Here is a 15689-nt window from a genome sequence, read left to right on the forward strand (position 1 = left end):
GGTATTTTGTGGAAGAGCCACACTCAAGGGGCCAAAGAGCTGCATGTGGCTCGCGAGGCCGCGGTTTGCCAACCACGGCCATAAAAGAATGGGTGTCTGGTGCCTGAGTTCCACCTGCCACCCAGAAAGTGTCAAGGAGAAGCTGCCCAAGGCCCATGAGGCAAACCCCTGAGGGCTTTAACCGCAGTCACTCAGCGTTGGGAGGGGTGTCAAGAGGTGCTTCTCAGGGGACAAGCTCACAGGTGGATGGTTAGCTGTGTGACAGGTTGCCGGGCTGATCATCATGCAGGACCAGGCCATCATGCCAGGGGGGTGGGCAGCAGAGGGTCAGGGCTGTCCAGGGGATGGCTGTGTAGGAAGGTCAGAGTCAGATGCCCCTGACCTGTCAGAGAGGTCCATCACCTGCTCCCACTCAGTCAATCTCTTCATTTCCTTGACAAGATGAGGAGATACTCTTCCAGTAAATTTTTTCCAAGTTTCGCTCATCTCAAGTACTAGAAAAGTGACGAATAAGTCTGTGGTTTGACTAGGTTCCATCTAAGATAAAAGATTCTTCCGAATACCGCCCCTTCACCACCGTGGTTGGCACGTCGCTGCTGCGCATAAAAGGCAGGAGGCTGCCTCCAACACTTCAGAACAGCACGAAGGACCAGGACAAGACAGAATGCGGCCTGCCAGCCCAAAGATGAGCAGCCTCCCCGTCCTGCCCCTTTTCCTGCTCCTGCTCGCACTCCACGCCCCTCAGGCACAGGGGCAGCCCTTAACGACTTACCCCGAACTGTTCAAGGAAATCGAGGCCATCCTGAACAAGCCGCCTGTGCCTTCACAAGTGAGTAGCTGGGACAGGTTGGCGTGGGGCAGGGAAGGGCTGGCAGTGCTCAGGCCAATGGGACTCATGGGCTCGCTTTCTCTCTCCCCCACAGGAACCCTTGAGCTTAAGTGAAGAATCCATCCTGAAGGTAAGAGCTCAGCCCCACACTTGGGTGCACCCCCTGCCTGGGTGACCTCAGTTTTTCATCTGTAAATAGGGTTAGCAGCACCTAGCTCGGTGGGGTGGTTGTGAGTTAAATGGCCCACTGTGCATAAAGTGCCCAGATCAGGTGTCCAGGACATTTCTGCAGCCATGGCTATAATACGAACATGTTTTGTTTTCATTACAAAACGAAAAGGCAGCTGTAGGTGAATAATACCAAAGGCCGTAAGCTCAGCTTTCAGGGGGCAGCCTCTGGACTGACAGATTGAATTCCCCCCTCCACCCCCCGCCCGGAGCATGCCTGCTTCCTTTCCTTTAAAAAACCGAGTTCTGTTTTCCACGCTGACCAGCCCTGGATATTATCATTCACAATTATTTCTCTTAAATGGGTACTATGTCATCTTGTGTGCACTGGGTGTGTGTGTGTGTGTGTGTGGTGGGGGTGGGGGTCAAACCTCTGCTGAGTTTATCGGCCACCTGCAGCTCCCCTCTAGGCACTCACAGTTCGCATGCTGCGCCCATTTCCATGGGGGGGGGGGGCTGGATTTTCTTCCTGATTCCTCGGCGCCCTTAGTGCAGTTGGGCATTTACCCTGTTCGCTGCAAGAATGTCCCTTGGCCAGCGCTTTGCCTTCTTTAGCGTTTCTTCTGAAAAATGTTTTCTCCCCAAGTGCAGAAGCATCCACCCGGGCCCTCTATGCAGCTCGCATGGAGACAGGGGCTCTGGTGGGAGGGAAGTGGGCCTTGCCTGTTCCGTGCTCACACATCTAGGCCTGTGAACTTTGAGGCATAACCTGGGCGAGAGGGGGATGAGGAGGGCATTGTCCAAGGGTGTCCCTGAAGAAGTCTTGGAAAATTGTGGGGAGGACTTCAGCCTGGTCATGGGAAGGACACTCCCCAAGGTCCCCTTCTTACATGTATTCTTTGTCCCCTTAGAAAAATAGCTGTCTGAAGATAAATCTGGATACATTCCTGAATGCTACCAATAATTTTACAAATGGAGACAAAATCAGGAGAATTCTTGAGGTGTGTGAAGCTATCGAGGGCTTTGGGCTCCCCCCCTCGGCCCTGTCCTTCCTCTGGGGAACCTCTTCAGGGCCTGCTCCTTTCCCAGGCGAGGCTCTGACGGTCTGCTTTGGTCTCTTCCCATAGGAATTCAAGACAGTCCTGCCCACCTCCACGTCCAAGGTAAGCTGCCCCCTAAGACACCCCTGCCAGTGGTGCCATCAGCCACGATCGGACCCTCAGCCTGTCATCTGCCTTGCAACCCAGCCTCATCTAATACCACCTTTCTGGTTTCTTCACAGAAAAACCTGTTCAGTATCAAGAACTGGGGAGATTTCAGGAGGAAACTGAGAGAATATCTGGGTACCCTTAAAAAGTGGATGGAAACAAGGTTCCCTCGGACACCCAGATCCCTCTGAGCCTTCTCTCTACAGGAAGCAGCAAAACCTCTGAAGACTCTGAGACGTCTCTCACACAGCGCAGGACTAGAGGACTTTATTTTCTCCAGAAAAGTCTGAAGAATTGTTATTTATCTAATGTCTGAAGTGTGCAGCCCCATGTGGCCTGTTGCAATTATGTTCTCATTTTTATCCTATTGAGGCTATTTATTATGCATTTATTTATTTATTTATTTATTTTTATTTCTTTTTTTTATTAATAAATCTTTATTGTTCAGATTATTCGCATTTATTTATTACTGTGCAATGTGACGTCTATTTATTTTAGCAGAGGAGCCAGGCCCTGCTCCTTCTGAACAAGATCAGGAGTGGAGTTGGGGACATGCTCATTTGTACCTCAGGTTTTGAGCCAGTTTCTATACATCTGTGAAAATAAACCACACTGTGAACAACTGCTTTGTTGCCCATGTCTCAGTTTGACTCAGTACTCTCTTGCCTGATAATTTAGCCACCTTCCCCACCCTCCCCCTGCCCCGCCCCACCCTGCCCTTCAGGCCTCATTGCCACCAGATGGAGCCCAGAACCCACACCCTGCCAATCTGTGTTTTCTTGGGGAACCAGATTTAGAAAATGCAAATCTAACCAGGTTGGCCTCATTCCTAATTTTCCAATCCTCAGGGTCTGGACCTTGTCCTTCTCCTTAGGAAAGCATCAAAGGCCTGCTGCCACATGTGCTTCTCTTTCCTTACTCCCACAGCTACCGATCCCCTCCAGGCTCCAGCCAAGGGACGCACTGCGGCTTCCTAAATGAACCACACACCAGTTTCCTACCTCTAAACTTTTCCCCACGCTGTCACCTCTGCCTCACATGCCCTCCGTTCTGACTCGCACGGTGAAGTTTCTACTTGAGAGACCAACTCAAACGCTGCCTACCTCTGGGTTGTCCACTACCCAGGCTGGATGACACTGCATTTCTCTCCTGACTTGCAGTTCATACATACAGCAAACATTGGCTGCACGCCTGTGTCAGGCCCTGTACAGACGCGGGGGACATGGAAGGGGTCCAGGGAGGCTGCTTTCGACTGAGTGGTCTGGCAAGGCCTTCCTGCGGAGGTGACCTATAGGTTGAAACCTGAACGACAAGAAAGTGCCAGCCACGTGGCAACTAGGGAGGACAGGGAACAACAGCCAGCGCAGAGACCTGGAGACTGAAAGAGGCTGAGAGCACTCACGGAACAAAGGGAGACCTGTGGTGGGGAATTCTGGGAGGAGCCTACCACTCTCCCTCCATCTCTCTCCCTCCCGCATCCCTCAGGCCCAAGCCGTGTGTCAGTGACGGATGACTGCAGGAGGCGGTGAGGGGTCAGGTCAGACCCAGACCTGGTGTGGGAAGATCAGAGGTGTGGGAGAGAGATCAGCACCCAGCAGGACCCACCGCAGGAGTGGGGGTGAAGGAGGAGGGGACATGCTTGAGAGGCGGATGGGCCTTTTCAGATGTTCTGGGGCTCTCATTGCCCTGCTTATGGAGTAGTCCAGTCCACTCCACGTTGGACTGGGATGAACATGGGCTTGGCCCATGAGGGCTCACCCCAAGCCTCAGACTCTGCCCGCGGCCAGCACAACCCGGCCCAAGCACAGCTCTGGGCTGCGGCCCAAGTGGTGTTCAGTCATCAGTCTGGGAGGGCTGATGGCTCCCCCTGCAGGTCTGTCAGTTTCACGTCTTTCCTCCAAGCCTACCCAGACTGTCCTCAGCCCTAGCTTTATAAGCCCAGTTGCCACAAGGGGACAGCAAAGCCTCATGGTCCGGAGGAGGGCAGGCTGAAGGCCAAAGTTCCCTCCTCCCCACTTCAGCAGAAAAGTAGATTGCCTCAACCAGGAATTTTATTTTTTATTTTAGCTGTGAAAATATTAGTTTTTCACTGGGAGGGAAATATGAGAGAGCATATATCCTCTTTAATTGAAAAAACACACAAACAGAGCAAAGAAAAACTGCCAGGAAGGCAAGTGCCTAAGGAGAGAACTGAGAGGCATGGCCAGCCTCGTACCACCATGTGAAGCCTCCTGCTCCAGGAAGGGGCTCTGCCCTCCCACCCTGGCCTCGAATCCACATTTGACTCAGTTCAGCAAACACCCCGAGGACCCTCCATGGCTTACCCAGGCTGGGGCACTTGTCCAGCTGGCCGAGCACAATGTGGTGAAGGTTATTATAAACAAGGTGGTGGCTGGAGGGCTGTGGATCTCGTCGGAGGTGCTTCCCACAGGAGGTGATGCACAAAGGAGAAAGGAGTAGGAGTCTGTCAGGCAGAGAGAGGCACAGAGAAGGGTGTCAGGCAGATGGCGCTGGGGGCAGGATGTGGAGGTCTGAGAGTTCAGGGCAAGCAGAGGCATAGGAGAGTCTAGGCAGTTTATAGGGCCAGAGTGTGGGTGCCAGGAGAGGCAGGTCCCCAGAGCACCCAGGGCACTGCCTTCGCCCCTAGAGGCCCGCCACCCTGGGCCACAGGCAGCTTTGGATTTAGCCAGGTTCCCTCCCCAATTTCTCCCTCCCTGATCCCACCTGGCCATTGTGGAGACCAGGAGGTAGGATGGGGCCATATCAGGGATAGGATGGCTGTGTTTAACGCCAACAGGAAGGAGCCAGGGCAGAGGGAGAAAGATGCCGGAGGAAAGAGGGCCCAGCCGAGCAAAAAGGGATTCCTGGGCCCATAATGGGAGCGTGGGAGAGGCAGAGATAATGTGGCACAGAGTGGAAGGGTTGAGTGAATTGTCATAGGGAGCCCGGGCCTCAATTTCCTCTTGGAAATTTTAGGTCAGGCTAATGGAGGTGAAGATTTATCAGGCAAAATTGCTGTTGCTCTGCTGGGCTGAGGAGAGACTCAGAGAATCCTCTCAATGACCCGATGAAATCTATTATTACCCCCATTTTACATACAGAGAAACTGAGGCACGAAGAAATTAAGGAAGTCTAACTCCAGAGCTTCTGAATCCTTAAGCCATAGTGCTCTGGCCAATGCCCACTGAGGCTGAGGAGCCTTTTAGGTCTGGCCCAGGGCCCACCTGGCATCTCCCCTTGATTGGATCCAGAGGTACCTGCTGGCTCCACAGACTCCTGGTTCCAGCCCTAAGGACAGCAGCCCAGCCTTGGTGCCTCAGCTCCACCCCCCATTTACCAAACCACCATACATCCATCATCAAATTCCTCTACATGCCATTTGTCCCTCCCCCCGCCCAGCCCAGCACAGTCCCCATACACCCACACTGGGGCTTAGGTCCACAGCTGTTCCCGGTGCTCTTGTCCCTGTGTGCCCCATCCCCACACCTCATGGGGCTTATGATTATGAGAAGGACCACGGTCTCACAGCCATCACCTGCCTTGACTGCAGTCAAGGCCTCCTCCCTCCTACCCACCTTTCAAAGACCCCAGGCTCAGCTTCTACCTCCAGCCTTGGCTGATGCTGACACCTCCCTTCTCTCCCAGGAGCACTCCCTGTTCCCAGGGTCCTAGTCTGGAATCCTAGTCGGAGGCCTCTCACCTCTGCAGAGAGGCACCCTCCACCCTGGCTGCCCCTGGGGCTTCTTTCAGCAGACACTGGGGACTGTCTTGCTCTGCTCTGTCCTGTCCAGAGCCCGCCCAGGTGCAGACAGGAACAGCAGACTGTGACACTGAAGATGTGCACCCTGAGGGGGGTTGTGTCAGAGAGGTGTGGGGAGGGAGGCCCCCTGGAGGGGAGGGAAGGCATGGCCAGGGCAGGTTTGAGGGACAGTCACAGCACAGAGTTGTAGGAGCACCTGGGAGTGGGGAGTGGGCCATGGACTCAGAGCGCTGGGAGTGAGGGCCCACACAGGTGATGGTGGTGGGTGTTCTTCCCACCTCCTTCAACAGACTGTTCCGATCCCTGTGGGCCAGGCCGGGCCCTCCTGAGCATGGGTAATAAACAATGGACAGCCACTGCTGCCCCTCAGAGGGGCTGTGAACCCACCCGCGTCTCCCTGCTCTCCTCAGGCTGAGGGCTGGACTCAATGGTTACTTGCTCCTTCCAGCCAGGATGGGAGTCCCCTGTCCTGGTATCCGCAGTTGGCTCTTTCCAGGAAAATCCACGTGACTGAGTCATTTCTTAGTCAGCCGACCTTAGCTCATCCAGACTACCCTCAGGGTTTGCCTCCTGCGGCTGGGTGTGGGAGGTGCTGGGGCACTGGGGAGGGGTGTGCACAGGGAGCCCCCATCAGGGAAGCCTAAATCCGCCATCATCTCCAGGGCACAGGAAAGCTCTGGAGACTGGTCCAGACCCCAGCAATCACGCCCCTCTCTTATTGACAGGGAGACTGAGGCTGGGTGGTAGGGGTGGGTACAACACCCCATCAGCCAAAACATGTGGCCAGTGCTCCCCAGCAACCCACAAAGCCACCTCTGTGTGGAGGTGAGCCAACTGGGGCTCAGAGGTGGGAGTCACATGCAGTGAGGAGTGGCCAGGCTTGAAGGCAGGCCTATCACCCCCAAACCTGCATTCATCACAAAGGGAGCTGCTGTGTCCCCAGGAAGCTACATAGGGGACTGGGCACACCCCTACTGGGACATGGCTGGGAGAGTGGGAATGAGTTTGTGTTAGGGGGAGAGAGTTATGAGTGGTTGCCCTGGACTGGAAGGGGAGATCCCCAAGGACCCCTCCAGCCATCCAGAGACACTTCGTGGACCACCTTTCCTCACAAACCCCTAATTCATTGTCACCTTTATCCCTCCTGCTGGGCCCTCAGCCTGAGTGACAGTCACCCCTGGAGGGGCTGGGGGCCTCCGGAGGAGATGCTGGAAGAGGGCAGTGGCTCTGCCTGGAGGCAGAGGTTCATAACAGGGAGCAGGGGTGGCCTTCAGGCCCAAGGCCAGGGCCCTCTGGGGCCTGGCGAACCAGAAGGAGAGATGTGCCCACCAAACAGAGCCTCAGGGAGAGTTCGAGGGAGACTGGCACTTCAGAAAGTCCTGAAGGAAGCTCGTTCCAGAACCACCCATCCTGCCCAGAGTGGAAAACCCACATCTGCAACCTTAATTCTGGCCCATCAGCTCCAGAGGAAGGCACCTTGGCCTGGACTCCAGTCCGACAGAGGGCAGGGAGAGCACCCTCAGGACTCTGGGTTGTAGAGGCTTCTGGTCTAATGATTTCTCCCTCTTTTAATTTCTTTTAAAATGTTTTTATTGATTTCAGGAAGAAGAAGGGAGAGGGAGAGAGGGTTAGAAACATCAATGATGAGAGAAAATCATTGATCAGCTGCCTCCTGCACACCTCTTACCAGGGATAGAGCCTGCAGCCCAGGCATGTGCCCAGATGAGGAATCGAAACATGACCTCTGGCCCATGTCCCACATCTGACTGTCTTCCTGGAGGCCCCGTGGCCTCCCAAACTTGCCGCATCCAGCCCAGTCTGGACTGACTTCCCTAACCCCGTGCCACCTTGGGCCTCCCCATCGCAGCAAACGGCCTCACTGTCAGATTCCTTCTTTACCTCCTGCCTCAAGCCCACACAACCAGTGAGTTCCCTCGTGGCCTCCTCTTATCTCGGGTCTCTCTCATTTCATGACACTCCCCCTGACTGTATTCTAGGTGTACATCCTGGTTGGTGCCCTTAACACTGTGTATATGAGTTGTGGCCCTGTCCTCCCTGTCCCCTCCTTAAAGTGACCACCAGATGTGAGCTCTGAATGCAGGGTGCTGTGAGGTGGGGCACGTGGTGGGCTTCCTGGAGGCTTGGTTGTAGGGATGCAGAGTCCACACATAGTTGGGAGTTAATCACCCTCAGATCCTCCCAGACCAGTCAGGACTCGCCAGTCCCAGGCAGGGTCTGGGGATACTCAGTGAGCAGGACCAGAACTGGGGTTTGGTCTCACAGCCTGGCCTTTTGGAGGTGCACCTCTGGGGACCTAGACAGAGGAGATGCGGGAGGGGTCTGCCTGGAGCTGCTAGCACGAAGGCCAGAGATGTTGCTTCAAGTGTCTGGGGTAGCCTGGAGTGACCTGAACCCCCTCCCAGAGAAGGATGAGCCACTCATGGTACTGTCCCTGCACTGGGATCTCACAGGGTGAGGCAGGAACCCATGAGACCCAAATGTGGCTGGAGGATGTGTGCTGAGCTCTCCACTTCACCACATCTTTCCAGAAAGATGCTATCTGGGCCTGGGGCTGGGCAAGGGGCAGCTGACCCTGAAAATGTTTGGGCTTCAGACACCTCTCAACCTGGTGGGGAGAGGAGAGGAAAGGTTGAAGCACTGCCTCCTCCCTGGGAGGATTCCCCACAAAGTTTCATGAGACAGGCAACAGTTTCCTCTGTGAGGTGGCGATAATTAAACCCATTGTACAGATGAGGAAGCAGAGGCTCAGGGAGGAGGGACTTTCTTGAGCTACTCAGGGATCAGTGGTGGAGAGCCCAAGCCTGAGACAGAGAGAAGCCTGGGTGGCAGGCTCTGCTGTGGAAATTCTGCCTTTGGGCTTCCCTGGGACAGTCACAGGCCACTGTAGTTTCTCTGCCAACACCTGCAGCAGTCTCCCTTTACAGCTGTCCTGAGGGGGACGTCCCTCTGCTGGTCTAGCCAGGTGACCAGCATTTCCTGGTTTTCTGATCCCTGAGAGAGTAGAAGACATTGGGGAAGCAGGGATGGATATAGGCTCAAATACTGTCTGCACCATTGACCGTGTGAACTGGGAGGGCCACCAGTACCAAGACCCCACCAAAGGGTGGCAGGCCCAGGGAGAGCGAGGTCAGCTGAGATGCCTGTGCAGAGGTCCCACGGGACACAAGGCACTCGGAGGCCTGTTTCCTTCCCCTTATGATAGCTTCCTTTGTGATAAGGATCCTGTGGTAGCTACAGCCCGTTTCCTCTAGAACCTGTAGGAGGGAAATTCATAAAAAAAATCCTTCCAGACGGTTTTCTCCTGGCCCTGGTGTAAGGGGGCCAAAGAGGAGTCACACTGCCTACCCATCATGGTCCAGCCCCCACCCTCCCACAGTCCCACTGGGGCCCCTGAGTCAGTGCACCCGCTAGATGGTATCGCTGCCACTTTCCATGCGGTGCAATCTAGGAATGCCTGCCCGTGTAATGGCCTCAGCCCTGATGTCATCTTTCCAGAAGAAAGATATGTGGCTGCCCACGAACCTCAGCGCCAAACCCATAGCCGGCCTCTATCCTTTGCGTGCTAACTTTGGCGCCCGTAGGGCACACTGTGGGCGTGGACCTCTGCAATGGCTCCTGTGCTCCCTCCTGTCCTGCCTGCCCAGGGCCTTGACCACTGGCAGCCCTTTGACCAGCTATCAGGCCCCTGCTTCTTTTCCGGCCTTCAGTCAGCCCTTCTTCCTGAATGGCCCTCTGTGGCCTTAGTGACCGCTTGGACACGGACCCAGGTCTGGCCCTGCACATGCAGCCTACTAAACCTTTTCATGGGCCCATAGACCCTGCAGACCCACTCCTTTGTCCCCTGGGTCCCCAACTTAGGCACTTAGACGGTGGTTCTAACTCTTTTTATATAACTTTTTTTTTTTTCAGAGAGGAAGGGAGAGGGAGAGCGCGATAGAAACATCAGTGATGAGAGTGAATCATTGATCGCCTGCCTCCTGCACACCCCCACACACTGGGGATTGAGCCTGCAACACGGGCATGTGCCCTGACTGTGAATTGAACCGTGAGCTCCTGGTTCATAGGTGGATGCTCAACCACTGAGCCATGCCGGCTGGGCCTAACTCTTCTTACTTATATCCAGAAGCACCTTTGGGGAGGGGGGTGAGTAGATTAATCTTGCTCCTTCATCGACAGGGCTACAAAGTCCATAAAGGCAGGACTCTGTCGGTTTTCCACCATTTTGTATCCCCCTCCCTTGCTGGGAACCTAGTAGGTGTTCAGTAAATACTGAATGAATGAGTCCATTACACCACCATGTCCTATCACAATTCTACCTTCTAAATCTCTCTGGAGCCTGCTTCATCTTAACCACACCTGCTCCTAAAACCCGCTGCTTCTCTGTGCCCTAAGGACTTTCCCCCTATCCTCCCCCCCTCCCACAACCTGACTGGCCCACCTACTCTGTTTGTCCTTTCAGGGTGCGGTGGGAGGCAGCATCTCCTGGGAAGCTCTCTGGCCCTTGGACCCCTAAATTGGGAGACCTGGTTTCCTGGGGATTCCTCAGCTCTGAATTCCTGCCCCCCCCCAAGCCTGCACTACACAATGGGAGTGTCCACTGCTGTCTGTCTCCCTCACCAGATTGGGAGGTCCTCAGGGCCAGATGTGAGGACCAGTGGGAAAGTCCCATCCACCTCCCACCAGAACAGGGCCTGGTGCTGATTGGACAAATCTGTTGACTAACTATCAACTCATTTCCTGGAGAAAAGTGACCTTCCATCTCAGAGGGATTACACCAGCTCTCTGCCTCCCTGGTCACCAGCTTAGTCGCGAATTGTGGACCCCACTCCCCACCACCGAGCCTCTGGGGCTCTGTCTGACACAGACCTCCACTCTGTGGCGTCTAGTGTCCTTGATTCCCCTTGTGCCCCCTGAGAGCTCCTTGGAAAGGGCTGAGCAGAGGCCTCAGAGGAAGAAGGGCCAGGGCCTAGACATGCTACACTCCCCCCCCCCCCCCCCCGCCCTGTAGGATGTTACACCAGGCTCAGAAAGGCAGGACTGGCCTCATGGTGGCCCCCAGATCCTGGCAGGAACCCAATGGGGTCCGGAGGACGAAGGCCTGGCTTTCCCGTGCAAGGGTAGCAACCCTCCCGTCTCGTAGTTACTTTCCAGGGCCACAGTACTCAGACCATGAGTTCTACCTGCTGTCAAGGGCTGCCCATTGAGTCCCGCATGTTGCTCTGGCTTGTGTCTGACCCCATCAGTCTAGGCCAAATCAGCCCCTGGGGCCCAGAAACATCACACCCAGTGTGGGGAGCTTCTCCCATATCAGAGTGGCATGGCATGGGGGCTCACACAGATGACCGCCTATAAAATATACACCCCCCATCACCTGTATTTACAGACACATCCAACCACATGGGCACACAGACACCCAGAAATGTATACATGTGGACCCACACCCCCACGGCCATGAAACTCAGTGTGGGCAGCAAACACAAATGCATGCTGTCCTGGGTGGTGGTGGGGAGGTGAATGAAAAAGGTGAAGGGAAATAAGAGGTACAAACTTTCAGTTATAAAGTAAGTCACAGGATGTAATGTACAGCATAGGAAATACAGTCAATATCGCAATCATTTTGTGTGGTGCTAAATGGGTACTAGATTTAGTGTTACGATCCCATCATAAGGCATGTAAATGTCAAATCACTTTTGTACATCTGAAACTCATACAATATTATATGCCCACTATACTTTAATTGGAAAAAAACCCACAAAACTAACCTCGTGCTATCCTCTCCAAACTCCATTGTGAAAAGCAAACACTTGTCAGCCCCTCAAGAGCCTGTGGCTTTTCCAGAAACAGTTCCTGTTCCACGGAGAGGCCCCTGCAGCTGGAGGCCATGTAGGAAATTAAGCCTGGGAGACCTTGTTAGAGAGAACATTGTTCCCTGTACCTGGTGTGGACGCAGCCGCAACCCCACCACCAGCCCCAGAAGATCCTGGTGCCTGCGGGGACTAGGTAGGAGGGCCCTGCCCACCTCAGAGGGAGGTGAGGCTATCGGCACTGAGGGAAGAGTCACTCAACCAGGTGTGCTGGAGCCAGGATTCGTGCTCAGGGTCCCACTCCAGCTGAGAGCCCCAGCTCACCTCTGCAGCTTCGGGGTTCACCGTGGGCTGCATAAGCCAGGACTGGCTGTCAGACGGGATCTCACTGTGAAGGAACACTCCGCAGTCCCGCTGGGTTTGCCTCACCTCTGACAAGAACAGAGCAGCTGCATGGTTGTCGTTTCCTCTGCTCACAGGGTCTGTAGGGAAGAGGACCCTGGCTGAGCAGAGCTTATCAACTGCTCTGGGTCCTCGGTTGGAACTGAGGTGAGCAATTTGACTGGAATCTGCCTGGTGGAGAGTGGGGCAGTGAGTCCTCCTCACACTCAAATCTCTCACTGTGGTCATAGGAGAGGGCTCCAGGGGGGTGACGGGGAGGCTGGGATTGGAATGGACACCAGGGTGGGCACAGCCAGCCCAAATGCCTCTTGGGATAACAGGCAGGATGGGGAGCTTGGGAGTAGTAGCTAGATCCAGTGTCTCCCAGAGACTCCTCCGGCCACTCCAGGCCAGGAAGTCCAAGCTGTGCTGGGAGGCCCCTCAGATGGAGGGGGTAGGCTCAGCGGGCTGCCAGACCGCCTAGGGAGGTCTAGAGCGTGCTCAAGGAGGCTGGTGGGTGGGCTGCAAATTCTTGGAAGGGCTCATTAATGAAAACCCCTGATGGTGACCACCTGGGGGAAGGCTCACCTTTCCCACGTGAAGCTGATAAGAGCCAGGAGATTCCACAGTTCAGGTAGTTCCCCCACCTCCCTGGAGTTTTGTGGTCACCATTAATCATTTCCTCTAACTGCATATAAAAGCTCTTTTGCCAGTGAGCCCAGTATTCAGAGAGAAAGGCTAAAGTCCTCAGGAGGATGTGGCTGCAGAACCTGCTGTTCCTGGGCACTGTGGTTTGCAGTATCTCCGCCTTCTGAAACGGAGCAATGACCCTGCTGCTGTGATGGTGAGTGAGGGAACAAGGGTTGTGCCTGGGCCAAACCCCCTGGCCTGGACGAGCCCTTCCTGTCAGCTTCATAACACTGCATTTTCCTTTTCTATAGGATGAAACAGTAGAAGTCATCTCTGAAGTGTTTAACCCCCGGGTAAGATGCTCTTCTCTGGCTCACCTTCCCAGAGACCTTTGCCTTTGGGGGAGAGGGTGGCTCCATGTTAGATGGATTCTCACAAGGTGGTCCACTTCCCCTCCAGTCAGCTGGCTGCCAGGAGGAGGTGTGCTCAGAAGGCACTGGCCTTGCCTCTGTGGCAGTCACATGAGCTGCCTTATTATCTGAGCAGCCATGGACAAACCTTGCATTCAAGGGGCCAGGGGTCACCAGGGACAGGTGGGTAAGCAGGGACTGTGGGCTTAGTGCTGGCTACAGAGGGGCACAGAGGGGTCCAGGCGATGCCCTGCCCCCTTTCCCCTGAAAAGTGGGGTAGTGACCTCCTTTCCTAAGGGCTGGGACCCTCTTGAGATGCCAGGCCAAGGGAATATGCTGTGTGGGCTGAGGGTGGCCTGAGCTGAGTGGTGAGGTGGAGGCAGATTGGTGCCCGCAGTGGACAGGGGGCAGGGCAGCATATATGACTGGACCTGCCTGAGACTAGCTCGGACCTCCCAGGCTCTACTCTTAGGGGACAGGGATGAGAACACGGAGTGACGGGGAGGGCACTTGGCCACTGCTTACCAAGTCTTGGACATTTTCCATAGGAGCCGACATGCCTGCAGACCCGCCTGGAGGTGTTTACGAAGGGCCTTCGGGGCAGCCTCACCAGGCTCAAGGGCTCCTTGACCTTGATAGCCAGCCACTACAGGCAGCACTGCCCCCCTACCCTGGTAAGTGCCTGTGTCAGGGCCCCAAACGGGAAGGTCTTGGTCTAGGAGGATGGAGGACTGCGAAGGGGAGACCTTTGGGTGTGGCTGTTCGGGACACCAAAGGGAATCTGTGTTAACAGATTTGTAATTAGAGCAGCCCAGCCCTTGTTTCAGACTCAAGGAGTTCAAGTCTGGAGCTCCAGAGTCCACAGTGCCCCCTAGTGGCAGCTGCTCTGCTCTTGTCACGGTGAGGCAATCCCAAGGAAACTCAGTGTCAGGCATGGGTGGAAAAGATACAGAGGAAATTCCGGAGCCCAAGTGCCACCTCCCAACGGGACCTTCCCCTGGGCCCTGGTGGGGTTTCTGGACTGCATGGGAGCAAGGATGGAAGCATATCAGGATGTACAAAGTCCAACCATTTCTTTCTTGTGGGAACAGAGCTGTGTATTCCTGCCCTTTCTGGGTGTTGGGAGCCAGCCTCAGCCAAGCTGCTCTGTCCTGGCTTGGGACCAAAGAGCCAGTGGCCCAACTGTCCAGCAGACCAGCCTCCAGCACTCTGTCAGGTCCCTGGTCCCAACTTCGGGTGACACACATGTCACCTGGTCCAGTAAGCAGGCAGGCCCCAGACGGGCCTTCTGACCTCTGAGTCCTAAGAGACACATAAATACGCTGGTGCTCCCCCCCACATTACCCACTCACGCCTAGACTCAAGTTTTCTTTTTCTCTTTAAGGAAACTTCCTGTGCAATCCACAACACCACTTTCGAAATTTTCAAAGAGAACCTGAATGCTTTTCTACTTATCACCCCCCTTGACTGCTGGAAGCCAGTCCAGAAGTGAGTCAGGCCAGTCCAGGAGCCAGCCCTGAGAGCTTACCTTGCAGATCGCTGTCCTCCTACCCACAAAGAGCTGAAACTCAGGATCTTCACCTTGGAGGGACCACAGGATGAGCCAGGCCATGGGGCCACAGACTTGCGCTGAGTCGTGCTGACCCATATCTGGGTGGAGGATTTTTACACTGGCAGGGACTATTAATATTTATTTATATATTTATGTATTTTAATATTTATTTATTTATTTATGCTCCTACTTCATATTTATTCAAGATATTTTACCATAATAATAAATTATTAAAATTCTGTTCTTATTTGTGCAGTTTTGCAGTTTGTTTTCACCAGGAGCAAATGCTAGTGGTGCTGCCCTCCCTACAGGGTAGGGGGGAGGTTACTGGGCGGGGCGGGGGGGCAGGGACTTGGGCCTGCAGCAGGTCTAGCATTGTCTGTGGACAGCACTGTCAGAGCAGAGGGGAGGGGAGAGCGGCTTGGGTGCAGCACTCAGCACACCTGGATGTGCTTCCCAGGATGCACGAGGGCTCCCATTCCAGGGAGAGGTTTCCAGGTTCACTTAAAAATCCAAGGTACTCAGTCAGTGGGAAACTTGCCCCAGAGAAGGGGCATCCTCCTTCCTGGGCAGGCCTGGGGTTTGATTGGCTTGGCTGGGTGATGACTAGACAGACCCCCTAGCATCAGGCAAACCACCGGTGCCCCTCAGAGGCCACACCCTGCCTCATGGTCAGGACTTCACCACTCCTAAGGGAAACCAGCAGGTAGCCTAGCTGTTCTGGGGAGAAGAAACCAAACCACAGGGATCAGTGCTCAGCATATTTACCAAACTTTCCCCAAAATGGGTGATCTTCATCTTTGAGAGTCAGAATGTTGGTGCATGAAGTTTTGTATCAGGTGCTTTCTCCTAAAATTCATGGCCGTTGGGATGAGAACATAGCAGCTGTCATCTCTCCCCTTGCTTTGCCAGCAGGGCTGGAGACT

The 15689-nt window shown here is 54.7% G+C and overlaps 1 protein-coding gene across 1 annotated transcript; it reads left to right on the forward strand.

Annotated features, from left to right (window-relative positions):
* Window positions 1-664: 664 nt before the first annotated feature.
* On the forward strand, window positions 665-14703 carry CSF2 (colony stimulating factor 2 (granulocyte-macrophage)). Its single transcript, XM_014539173.1, has 7 exons — window positions 665-829; window positions 924-959; window positions 2125-2160; window positions 12971-13015; window positions 13113-13154; window positions 13760-13885; window positions 14596-14703. The coding sequence occupies exons 1-7, from the start codon at window positions 665-667 to the stop codon at window positions 14701-14703; spliced, it is 558 nt and encodes a 185-aa protein (XP_014394659.1).
* Window positions 14704-15689: the final 986 nt, after the last annotated feature.

Source organism: Myotis brandtii, unplaced genomic scaffold (assembly GCF_000412655.1).
Source record: "Myotis brandtii unplaced genomic scaffold, ASM41265v1 scaffold208, whole genome shotgun sequence".
In the NCBI taxonomy this organism is placed as follows: domain Eukaryota; kingdom Metazoa; phylum Chordata; class Mammalia; order Chiroptera; family Vespertilionidae; genus Myotis; species Myotis brandtii.